General features: G+C 50.6%; 1 protein-coding gene across 1 annotated transcript in view; it reads left to right on the plus strand.

Annotated features, from left to right (window-relative positions):
* The first annotated feature begins 3,400 nt into the window (after positions 1-3,400).
* Positions 3,401-12,967, plus strand: part of LOC119433539 (glycine dehydrogenase (decarboxylating), mitochondrial) — a 50,196-nt gene continuing 40,629 nt past the window's right edge. Inside the window, exons 1-2 of the mRNA XM_037700789.2 lie at positions 3,401-4,910; positions 12,653-12,731. Of these exons, the coding sequence (XP_037556717.1) occupies positions 4,698-4,910; positions 12,653-12,731 (292 nt within the window). The 5' untranslated portion in view covers positions 3,401-4,697. The remainder of the gene's footprint in view (positions 4,911-12,652; positions 12,732-12,967) is intronic.

The raw sequence follows: 12,967 nt of genomic DNA on the forward strand, positions 1-12,967 counted from the left end.
CTCGGTGTACACATTGTAATGGTATAGCGGACTTAGTCCACATGGTTTGGACCTGTCCTAACTTTGGTGAGCCAGATAGATGCAGAGAATCCTGGGAGTCCTTGCTACTCAACGAAGAAGAAAATGCACAACGGCAAGTCATCGGTCTCGCCCTGACCGCCGCCGCGTCCCAAGGGATCCCGGTCGACGGTTAGGGAGGATGAGTCTGGGTTTAGGCTGAAGCCTCTACCCCACCATCTAGTTGACGGGTGCAAATAAAGTCTCTTCTTTCTCTCTCTCGAGATCCTCGGCAATGGCCCTGGCCCGCTGGACGGCCCACTCCTGGTCCTCGGGTGCCTCGCTGAGGAGGGCGGCTTGCCATCTCTCAGCGAGGCGCCCCGCTTCAGAGGGTCCTGCTGCTGTCTTCCCCCTTCCTCTTGGTCCTTATATATATATATATATATATATATATATATATATATAAATTTTGGGACAGATACTTGGAGGTTAACAAAGAAGCTCGGGAACAAGTTAAGGACCGCACAAAGTGCGATGCACCGAAAAATTCTAGGCCTAGCGTTAAGGGATAGGAAGAGAGCGGTGTGGATCAGAGAGCAAACGGGGATAGCCTATATTCTAGTTGACATTAAGAGGAAAACAATGGAGCTGGGAAGGCCATGTAATGCGTAGAAATGATAACCGGTGGACCATTAGGGTTACAGAATGGATACCAAGAGAAGGGAAGCGCAGTCGAGGACGGCAGAAAACTAGGTGGGGTGATGAAGTTAGCAAATTTGCAGGCGCAAGTTGGAATCCGCTAGCGCAAGAAAGGGGTAATTGGAGATCGCAGGTAGAGGCCTTCGTCCTGCAGTGGACATAAATATAGGCTGCTGTTGCTGATGATGATGATGAATTTATTTTAGACGCATGTCTTCAGTTGCCTAAATAAAGCTTATGATTTATTGATCGATCAATCGAATCTTTAGTGGGTAACATTAGCCAGAAGTCCTCGCTACTGCGTCTCTCATATAACCCATGTCTGCTCACGTGTTTCTTTGGGTGGTGGTGGTGGAAAAATATTTAATCAGAAGAGTACAAAGAGTTGCACTACAGAGGCACTTGGGTGGTCTCCCGATTCCGGAAGTCCACTGGAAATAATCGCCGCTCGGGCGCCGGCCACCAAGGAGCGTTGAGCGTCCAGGGTAGAGCAGCCAAGCAGGAACTCCTCCCAAGCCTCTTTTGTGGGTATGGGGAAGGGGGATGAAAAAGGAAGGGGTATGGAGGGGCATACTGCCATCATGTGATAGGTGTCGGCCAGGACCCCACAATGCGCACAGTAGCCGTGCATACCCGGCATGAAATGCTGGGCGGCCGCAGGACACAAGAAGGTGATAGTTAGCAAGCGTCTCACAAGTCTCTCATCCGCTTTAGAGAGGCCCCGTGCAGGGTCTGGTGTAAAGGCGGCGTGAGGTTGCGTCCTCTTCGGCCTGTGTTGCGTCCGACGAGTCGAAAGAGAGGCCATCAGTGTGGTGACCCTCGGAGATCATTGCGGCCGTAAAGTGCCCGGAGGGAGTTGGTCCCGAGACACGTACACAGAACACGCCAGGACGGTCGGAGTACCGAGTGTGAAGAGAGTGTGCTTGGGCTAAGCGTCTGCCTGTGTGTTGAGTGGAATCCATGTTGCGAGGAAGAGGTTCAACCCAAAGTTTGTGCCGCCATAGCTCCGGGACGGAGGCAGGGAGAGGTGGGGTAGAGGTCGGGTTCAGCGATAGCCTATCCAGAAGGCGGCGCCCAGGAGTCGTCTGGAGGCGGTTGATTTAGTTGACGAGATGGGCCTCCCGCAACTCGTCATACGAGTTGTGCACTCCCAAGGCCGCAAAGCGGCGATTTGAGGTAGCAGTGGGAAGGTCTAGTGCTCGCTTGTGAACCGAGCGGAGCAGTGCTTCCAGCTGGTTCTCGTGGTGGCGACGCAAGCGAAGGTAGGGAGTGGCGTAAAGGACTCTGCTGGTCACAAACGCTTGAGCCAAGCGGAGGGAATGCCGGCCGCGGAGGCCACCACGTTTGGCGGAGACCCGCAGAATCATACGGCTAACCTGCTCGCTAGTGCGTCGAAGACGGAGCAATGGTAGAGCCGGGGTTGAGAGTAGAGGAGATGTGGAGGCCTAATATGCGGAGTTCTGAGACGACCTGTATCGGACCCAAAGGGAGAGATATCTGAGTCGGCGGTGGAGGTGAGACCGAGAGAAGAGATGATTTGGTAAGCGAACATTCCAGGCCACATGATGGCGGAGGTGCCCACAATAAGCGCGGCACGCTGCATGCGGTCTTCAATATGTGCGGGGGAGCCGGAGTTGGTCCAGATGGTAATGTCATCTGCATATAGAGCGTGGTGTGTGCCTTCTACCTGGGCGAGGAGCGAAGGAAGGTGGAGCATGGCTAGGTTGAAGAGGAGCGGTGAAAGGACCGCTCCTTGTGGTGTACCCCGGTGGGTACGGACCGTGTTCTGCAGAGTCGATGTGGATGAAGGCGGTGCGATGTGAGAGGAACGCACAGATGTACCCGAAAGCCCTAGAGCCGCAATTCGTGGTGCCAAGGTTGGTAAGGATATTGCTATGTTTGACATTGTCGAAGGGCCTCGGAGATCGAGGGCCAGAACGGCCTTGTCATTGTGGCGCATAGTATTAGGTACAATGATGTCGCGCTGGAGTTGGAGAAGGACGTCCTGTGCCGACAGATGGGGGCGAAACCCAAACATCGAGTCAGCAAAAACGCCTTTCCTTTCCAGGTATGTGGAGAGGCGGTCGCGGACCATGGTCTCCATGAGTTTTCCAGCACAGGAGATGAGCGAGATGGGGCGCAATGCCTGAATGCTGACGGGCTTACCGAGTTTGGGAATGAATGTGACCACCGAAGTAGTCCACTCCGCGGGGAGGGGGTCTCCCTCCCATACTGTGTTGATCAAATGTAATAGCGAGAGGTATGCTGAGTCGGGAAGGTTGGCCAGGAGAGTGACCGTACTGCCATCCCGGCCTAGCGCAGTACCTCGCTTCATTATGGAAGTTAAACCTATACACAATGAAATTGAATTGAATTCTGGGGTTTTACCTGCCAAAAACCATGATTTAATTATGAGGAACGCCGTAGTGGAGGACTCCGGAATAATTTTGACCACCAGGGGACCTTTGCGTGACCTAAATGCACGGGACACGGGCGTTTTTGCCTTTCGCCCCCACTGAAATGCGGTCGCTGCGGGCGGGATTCGATCCCGCGACCTTGTGCTTAGCAGTGCAACACCATAGCCGCTAAGCCACCGCGGCGGGTCTAAACAGAATCAACAGATGTGACCGGAATCTGCTAAATTGAGCGCGAATACAAGCCACATTCTGGCAACCATGGGCCACGCCAACAACGCGGACCGGCGTTCGCCAGCGTCCGTAGGCACGCTGTCTGAGCTGAAGCAGTGGGCCAACAACGCAATGACCATCTCAATGCTTGTGGGCATTTCCTGGGCGCCGATTATTGTGCGTATTGCAAAATAGTGTGTTCGGAGATCTAGTAAGAAGGCATAAACCTTCGTGTTAATACGTAGATGCTGCGTTTGCGTTGCACAAAGTTGTGGCCAGGTGTTTTTTGGACCGACCGGGGATTCTTATTTTACAAGAACCTGTGTTGTGTTGCGCTTTCTTCGGCGGTTGAACTGCATCGGTAAGTCCAGTGTCGGCTGTGTCCGCCTTTGTTGAACTAGCTGAGACTGACGACATCGAAGAAATCGGCCGATGTGCGTTTATTCCAAAGCCGTTTCACCGTTTGAAAGCTGCACAAGACCTCTAGTCGCAGTTCTTCTTTCATCGATGGTGAACAGAGCGTCTGTGTTTTTCGCATGGTGTAGTAGATATAATTTCTTGCTTCGACTGCGCGAATATGAGACAATCTGAGGTAACGTTTTGTCGTATAGTCCTGCTGTAAATAAAAGTCCATGGTTGCCTTGCGAATACGATTTTCCGGGCTTGACTTGAAACGTCAGCATCTATGCAGGCTCTCGCGAAGTTCTGGTGCGTAGTGTCGCAATATTCACCACCATCGATATATTTCACGCACCGTTCAACTTCTGTAAAGACAGTCGTACGAAACTGCCCGCATAACTGAGTTCTTCGAGTTTTCTTTGACCAGCTCGTCTTATCTGATTAGTTTCTTGGATTTTGTGGCTGATAGAAGATACCTGATTGGCTTTGCTCGAGTGTGACTCTTCTGTTGGTTGCGCGTTTGACTGCCAAGAAGCCACTCCCACCATAACTGGTTAGTCGGCAGCACACGGCTAGGTAGGTCCGGCGTGTAGCTCGATCATTCCTTGATTTCGACGCCGCTGCATTATGAGGTCGCATGAATCGCAGGAGACCCTTTGGTTGCGGTACTCTTGTTCAACGTCGGCCGTCGCTAAGCTTTCGCGTGCTTCGTCGCCCCGTGTCGTCTGCACCAGTTCCCGCTCGCGTCGTCTGCCTCCCGCGCGTCGTCTGCTATACTCGGGCCTTCTCGCTGTCGCCCGCGCTGATTAGCGGCCGCCCATCTTATCGCGCGCCTCGCATCGTCGGTGCTTGTTGTCGACGCCGACGTGTCCAGCCTTGTCGATCGGGCAGCGTGCGTCGAGCGAAAGACGCCGACGACCTTCCTCGCCGCGAAGCCCTTGCCCCGCGACCGCGGCTCGCACGAAGGCGTCGAAGATGCAGCGGTTGCCCAGGATTTCGGCGTCGCTAGGCCTGCTTACCGGGCGACGCGAGCTCGGCGAGACGGCGCGCCGTCTGCTGCTGCGACGGGCCAAGTCGTCGACGCCGGCGCTCGAACGTCTGCTGCCGACTCACGACGACTTCTGCAGCCGGCACCTGGGACCTAGGACCAAGGACCAGAAGGCGATGCTGGACTACCTAGGACTCAAGGTAAGCAGTATGACGCGCTTTAGTTGCACAGATTTCTGTTCCAGCTGTTCGGAGTATACGTCTGCATGTAAGCGCGGATGCTCGGCTGGCCTGGCGTCTGCTGGAACTATAGCTTGGGGCCGCTGCGCAGGCGCAGTCGTTTCGGGGGCAACAACAGCACACGCGTACCTATACCTGGCTTCAAGCCCCTGCCCCGACCAAAGTGCCGTTTTCTCGCGGTGCTGAATATTCTGGCGACCATGCATTGCTAAATAGCTATTCGTTACCGGCACTATACATGAAGCCTGCCTATAGAGCCCAACAGTTCACGAGAATATACCATTGCACTTCATTACTTTCATTTGTCAGCATCGCAGACAACCGTCGAATCGTCGGCACCAGAAGTAAGGTTTCAGTCGACGCAGTACCGTGTTCTACTAAACGACTAAGCGCTGCATCTGTGCCGGGGCATAAGAACAACCGATAATGCAGATACAGTTAAATAATGTCAGCTTACTCGCAGCTTTGAAACAGGGAGAAAGCACAGCTGCGCGTTTCCGATCTAGTTCGGAGGACGTCTCGCCGGCAAATAAAATGGCCCGCCTATAGCGTCGATTTCGACTCATTGTTCTGCCGATAAAGCTGCGACGTTCGAAAGATAAGCAGCTGTCACGCTGTCGAAAAAAGTCAGCACATTTAAAAAGCTGTCCGGCAGTGCCCTCAGTCGAGACCACTGCCCTTCTAAGAATTCCCCTCTTGTGATAACGGGCGGCTGTCTAGATCGTCTGACGCTGAACGCCCTTCGCCCACTGAGCCGGCCGTGAAACTCATTGTTACCGAGATACTGTGCTCAGCGATTCAAACGTGATGCGCGGATCCCATGGCTGCCGGCGATTGTTGCGCCACCTGTGGGCGCTAGCCACACCCGAGCTGATGCATGGTGATGATGATGCGCCCGCATGGCAATGTTAAAACAAATGTACTACGGCAGAATTATAATCTGATTGGTGTTGTAAGGACCGCACTGAAATTCGGTCTATGAGACTATGCTGCAGCCGCGATGAGCAAGTGCTAAAGTTATTGCCTGTATACGATGTTGATGTTGTAGAATTGTGCAGTACACGTATTTTTCTACGGTTTCGCTTGGTCGCATTGAAGAAGGATATTGCAGTTTTCTTAACATTTTTATCAAGTTGGATCTTGCGAGCTCACTTGGCAGTATTTGCTTGCGGAAGGGACATATTTTGTGTTTGTAGCTAATTCGTGCTGTCAAGCTGTTTTCAATAACTCATTGAATGGCGACGCTGACGTATACACAAGGGCGCTCTATGCTAAACGGCGGTCACACCGAGGTGACCTGTCGTCGTCGTTGTTGTTGTTATCGTTGCCTCAACACACATGGCTAGTGCCCAAGAGGGAGATTGATTTGGAAAACCGTTCTTTGCAGTTTTTTACAAACCGCGGAATGTTAGCACCTAAATGAAGCCAACTCTTACCATATAGCGAGCATAGTTATATCAAATGACATTTAACAAACCTAAATGGTAGAAAACGCAAGGATGTTTGTTACCGGAAGGAAAAGCTGTAGCGCAAACTCATTCATGCGCCTAATGCTCGTCATTACGATGACTGCTGAGCCACGTCACTGCGTGCAGACACTAATAGCGCCACACTTCCTTCAAAACGGAGTCTTTAGTGCGAAATGCTATGGTTGTTAAAGAGCCTTAGGCAAAAATAACTTGAGTGAGTTACTAGGCTTTATACAACAGCGCCTTCAGTGAAGACTGTGCTGCGCTCGGCTATCTAGCGCGTCGGGCACTCCTAATCTTCTTCCACGTAAGTTCCCTTAACCAGGTGGAACATTTTTTTTTGTAACTATGTTCAGCTTACTGGAACCTATGCATAGCAAGACTGTGTGTGTACAACAGCGGTGGAGACGTTGCCCAATCGCACCATAATCTGTCGCGATGATGTTCGCTCTTTCCCCACTGCGATAGAGGAGTTGGCTGACTTCCTCGTCTCGAATCGGTGGTTTATAACTTTTCTTCTCTCTTTTTAAAATCTCTGTAGGGTAGGCTTTACGATAAGGGTGGGTGTGCAGATAGCAGCCTTCGCGCAAACATGGAATATCTATCTATTTGCGAAGCGGCAGCGCGCTCTTTCTTAGCACGTGGTGAACTGAGTGATGTCGTGATGTAGAAGTCGAACACCCCATTGTTGTCTTTACTTTTGCCTGTAAAAAAGGAATTGGAAGTCAGTGCAGGTAACTCTCAGCTGGTTTTGCTGCGATTGCAGTCGAGAGGAAACGGGCGCTCGAAAACACATCTTCGATGCTTTTCATGCTTTGCCTTTACTGCGGCAGCATTAAAGGCACTACTGACACCTGTTTTTAAAGCTGTATATAAACTCTTCTCGAGTTTAAAAGGTTGCCAGTTAGCGAGTATGAATGTGGGGAAACACTTTTATATATGATATTTTGATTCCGTACTGAAGTTGCATCGATGTGCCTGCATCTGACGTCATCGACGTTATCGTGACGTCATGACCAAATTCAATGACGACGTGTAGCTTGGTGGCTTTAGCGTTGTGCATGCTGCTGAGCACGACGTCGCAGTCCGACAGGAGCCTGAGTGCAGCTCGTGCACCGTGGTTTGCGTGCACGTTAAAGAAACCCAGGTGGTAATAATTACCCCCCCCCTCTCCCTCCTGCAGCGTCTCTATACGGCGTGATAAAACATAACCAAGAATGTTGCGCGCGTTTATTACGGCTGCGCTCGCGTGTGTGGCAGTCGCAGCGATCACAGGATTGGAGCCAGCCACTGTATTGTGACGTCACGAATAATCTACCTTCGGGGCACCGAAACCGAAACTTTGTTATCAACGAGTATTTTCGCAATTTATCACTTTGCAAAGTGGTGACAAGTTTTGACAAATGTGAAGTACAAAAGTTGCAGTTTCGCCGGAAAGGCGAATCATCGATTGCGATCGCAAATTAGAAGACAGCTAAACAAACTAAGGATATTAGTTTTATCGGTCGTGTAAACACGTCGACATTCACTTATTAACTAAATTAACAAGCATGGTGTCACGTGGCACACTTGAAAATATCTCCCTCGATGACCGCGCAACACTCGCTGTCAAAGCGCTGGAGCCGGAAAACGTGGCAGTAATAGCGAGCGAATTGACCCTCGTACTGTCCTTCGCTTCAACACGAACGAAGCAACACAGCGCACACGAAACTATCAGCACTCGGCGCACTCTGTCCACATCGCAGATCGCTTTTAAGATAGGGCCCGCGCGGCCGCGCCATACGCAGCCACCGCCCCTGTAACCCCTAACCTGTAACCTAACCCCTCTTCCCTCCCGTCCCCCGGAGCCTTGCGCTCGATGGAAGACTGCGCGCTACCTCCCCGCCTTCCTCCGTTGCGAGCGCGAGATTGAGCCATCATCGTCGGCTCACCCTCGCACGCTTTCACTCGCGCATACAGCCTACGGCGCTCGGCGACGATGGTATTGAACTTGGACTTTATGCGGAACATCACAGCGACGCCGACGGCGGAAATGCGCCGGAAGTGTCGATATAACTGCTATCGCAATAAACGGAGGTTCCCACGGTCAATGACTGTATTGGGACCTCCATACGTTGACAGGAATGTCTATTAAGTAATTTATTCAGGGGGCTCTCGTGGTTGCCCGATTTTTTGTGTGTGTGGGTTTAGAGCGTTTTGAACCTCTATTTCACGCAAGAAGAAACGACAATTCGGAAATATCTAACTAACGTCAAAGATAGGGCTAGTTGGTTCTGTATGATTCGAAATATATCAGCGCTAGTTCAGTTGAGGACGAAAACCTAAGAGCAGACAAGCGATTCGGATTATCAGCTTGTTATAAAGTTGCGCTGTTATACTTTAAATCGGAAAAAATCGTCAGTACTCCGAAGATAGTACTTGTCTTCGTCGCCTTCGTCGCCCCCCCCCCCCCCCCCCCCCACCTGCTTGGCGTAGCCAACCACAGCCCAATCTCGTATACCTTGCTTCTTTAAGAGCTGGGAACTGGGCAGGCTGATTCACCCCTTACACCATCGTGCCCAAACCGTCGTCGTTTTATCGCCCTCGCTGCTTTGGACGACTTACTGGAATCAATCAATCATTAATCAATCAATCAATAAAGTCGTGATAAAGGCGCGGCTTTTCCGTGGGGCGCGCAAGGAATATCCCGACGCCTGGCGACGCTACGCCGTACATACCCGTGAAATATGTTCCACGTGCTTTGCTCGAGAAGTTCGACGAAACTTCGTCTGGTCAGGTGTCGTAATCAAGAAATGGTTGCTGTAAGAGAAAGTAAGCAGGTTTCCGAAGCCTATGCGGTTTCCTTGGTCACTTCACACTTTGACCTTGATGCGGCACAATGTAGCTTTTAGACATGTCCTATTCTAGTCGCGAGCTGCGCACACGTGGTCATCTTTGGGGCTCATGAAGGTTAAGGGTTATCCCCCGTTCTGCAAGTGACCTCGTCCAACAAGGAGTTACTCCTTTGTCGCGCATCCCACCGAGTGAACGGCGTTCCGTCCACTCCGAAAGCATTTGGAGTTCCCGTATGCTATGTGGTATATAATCCTCTGGGTTTTACGACACGGGCCTTTAAGGCGTTTATCACTATCGCTGCAGACGCGCCGGTGCATGACAACGCGCTGCCGCTGCCCCCGACACTTAATGAGGACGCTTGTGAACTCTTCACCGCATATCTCTTCTCGATTGTGGTTTCACGATAAGAGCTATCACTCCATTTCCTCCTAATCCCCGCACCGTGCGACTTGTCATTAGAGCATTGTGTGGCCGCAGGACAATCGACCTGATAAAGTAGAGGAATGTAGGGGTACGTTCACTTTACGCGAAAATGATATAGACGAGACTTGGAGCTGCCCCACAAGCTGTACTGGACAACATTGGCTGTACTGGACAGCATTGGCTGTACTGGACAGCATTGGCTGTACTGGACAGCATTGGCTGTACTGGACAGCATTGACTGTACTGGACATGCTGTATTGGACAGCACTATCCCTGTCAAGGAGCGATGAAGCTACAAGGGTTCGCTCGCTAGCGAGCGAACTTGCCCTGGCACTATGGAACTCGACGAAATTTACCCACACCAGTCTCCATGTAGCTTGGCACCGCGTCTACAGCTTCGTGTTACGCTTCGGATATCACGATCCGAACAAACACGGTACTTTGCAGCCTTGGCTTTCGCAAGCGCATATTCATTCCGCATTAGAATGGTCGACAGCCCTACATGCGACAACTCTGGTTTCACGAGGAGACTGTTACGCCTCTCCTGTGTGCAAACTCTCAACCGCATTAGAGATAGGCCTGGACAATCGGCCTGTACCAGAAGACAGAATCCTAGGACACTGGTCCAGGCCGTCCGTAGCACAGAAGGCGTTGAACGCGCTGTTGCTCTTCCTGACGTGGGTCCACGTGTCCTCATGATATGAACTTATGGAACACGTGATGTCCACATGATGATGACTCAATGCCACACTGAGAATTGCTGTGCGCTACGTCGCACTGCGTGCTTCTTACAGCGAAGCTGTTTATGTGGACCCTGTACCGTCGTCGGACTTCGCTAAAAAGGGACCACGTGACCTAGCGGGAGAGGAGAGGAAAGCAGAGCTCAACAGTGGGAAAGGAGTTGGAGTGGAGAATGCTGTGAGAGCGTGCAGATGAAAAGGAGAATCGGTAGTGGGGGTTGACGTAAGTCGAGCCGTCCAATACTCGCGCTGGATGGGGAGAGCGTGAGGCGCGCCAACCAATGGCGGTGTAGAAAAAAAAGTAGGTAAACGGAGGACTGGGGTGTGAGAGGAGTCCGCGTTAACGTTGGTTGTATATACGGAGCTTTAGTCAAGGACTCTTGTTTGGGAACGTCGTAGAAAAACGAAAAAAAAAACGTGAGGAACGCGCTAGGAACGCTGTCGCCCGTGGACGCCGACGCGTCCCATCCCCGGCAAGTGGCGCCGTTCAGCCAGCAGAGCTTCGCTGTTAGACCATCTTGAAGAGTGGAAGGAGCGGTGTTTTTTAAATTTTGTTTGCAAGTATCTCGTTCTATCACGTTTAATTCGATTTACCCCCTTACCCTAGCACAGGGGAGCCAACCGCTCTATGCCCTAGTTAACCTTGTCTCTTTTTTAAATCTTCACCTCGTCCTCCTTTGATGCAAGCTTAGAAGGATGCTAAATTAGGCCAGTTGCTAAGACATACTATAACCGTTATTGCTGTCACAATTTGCGGCGTAATGCAGGCGTCCGTATCGTCGCACGCTCGAAAGCACCGACGATACCTGATGGAAGCTAGCGCATACGAAATGTTGGCGTCGTTCTCCCTGACTCGCGTCGGATGATCGGCGATATCGCGCCACTCGATCGACATATCTTCGAGTGGTCGGCGTGAATGCGGTCGGCCTCTATACGCGATCTATAACAATCAGAAGAAAAAGACAGATGAAATGTGGAGATACTGTCTCCGTCAGCGACCAGGAAAGTGATGTTCGCACTTGGCTTTTCCGCGAATGCCTCACCGGGTTTGAGTGGAGCTTGCGTTTGACTTGGCATATTGCCTTCCCCTCACCCCCCCCCCTTCTTTTTTCTTTAACGATAGGAAGGGTCGACTATCTTCCTTGTACGATCGTTTGCATATTTAGCAACGACGTGTAATGAACCAGTAGAACAGGGCCACACCGATTGCAATACAATGCGCAAAACCATCATATACCCTTGTGCATATTTATATTAATTTTTTCCCCTGTTGTCTGATATTTTAGGCATGCAGCAGTCTGTCCTACATATCTCAATACACACACGAGATGGGAGTGCGATACACGACTACCTCCAAACAGTCAATAAAACGGTTTCTGTTTTCCTATGCGCTTGTGTAGTTTCTTTCTTTGTTTCTTTTTTCTTTCACGGTGCAAGCCTTGGCACGCCAGTTCGAAAGTTATTGTGGAGCAGAGAAGAAGACGAAGAAAAAAAAAAACGGTATCCCAGCGCGCGGGAAAGAATGGACATTCCCTACCTACATCGCGTTTCGCATAGGCTAAAAAAGTGATAGGACAGCATGCAAAATATTCCAAGAGGTATTGTAATGTTGCTTATCCTTGCCACCTTTTAGTGCAACGTAGGCATAAAAAAAAACATTTCGCTCGAGAGTATGAACATTCTCTCTCTCTTTCTCTCTGTGTGCGTGTGCTTGTGTGCGCGCCCGCCATGTCATTAGTTTGCTTATCTGGTAATTGCGTCGTTACGTCATTAAGTCCGTCATTCTGACTGTCGCTCGTTTATCAGGTCGTTCTGTGCATGTTTTTGTTTATTCGATGTATTACATAGCACGAAAGAACAAAATAGATGCCGTGGTGAATGCAGTGGTAAGAGAACCTCGCTCGCAAACGGAAAGCTTTGGATTCATAACCCGCTAGAAAAAAAAATAATAAGCTAAGCATTGTTTTCTATGGCACTGAAACCGACACTCAAGGCATCTTTAGCGAGAACGGTTTTAATGATCGCGTAAAAAAAAAAACGGCTCTCGTCATTTCAAAAAACAAAAATGTAGGAAAATGAAAATGTTACCCTCCTGCTGATTGCTCATTATTTTCCTACATTCAGTTCGATGGATATTTTTCTTTTCAAATGAAATTTTCATTTCTTAAATGCATGGCTACTGCACTCTTGATCAACATTTCTGTTTACTTGAGTTCCATGTAATCTTGCTTCGCAGAACATCGGCGAGCTGATCGACAAGACGGTCCCATCCGGCATCCGACTCAACAGGGAGATGAAGATAGACCAACCTCTCCGTGAGTCCAACTTGCATCGTTTCGTTCTGCTCCCACAAGTGACCTATCGAACGATTGAAACGGGACAAACGATCACAACCAGAGGGCGAGAAAGCGATCGCATTCATTTTGGGAACGGCTCTTTCTACGAGCCGCCGTCGTTGGTGAACACGTTGTCATGCGAGCTCCAAATGAATAACAGTGCTCGAACAAGAAACGTCTCGAGCTATACAATCGACGTTTCCACTAGGGGACCT

This window comes from Dermacentor silvarum, chromosome 11, assembly GCF_013339745.2.
Source record: "Dermacentor silvarum isolate Dsil-2018 chromosome 11, BIME_Dsil_1.4, whole genome shotgun sequence".
NCBI classification, from domain to species: domain Eukaryota; kingdom Metazoa; phylum Arthropoda; class Arachnida; order Ixodida; family Ixodidae; genus Dermacentor; species Dermacentor silvarum.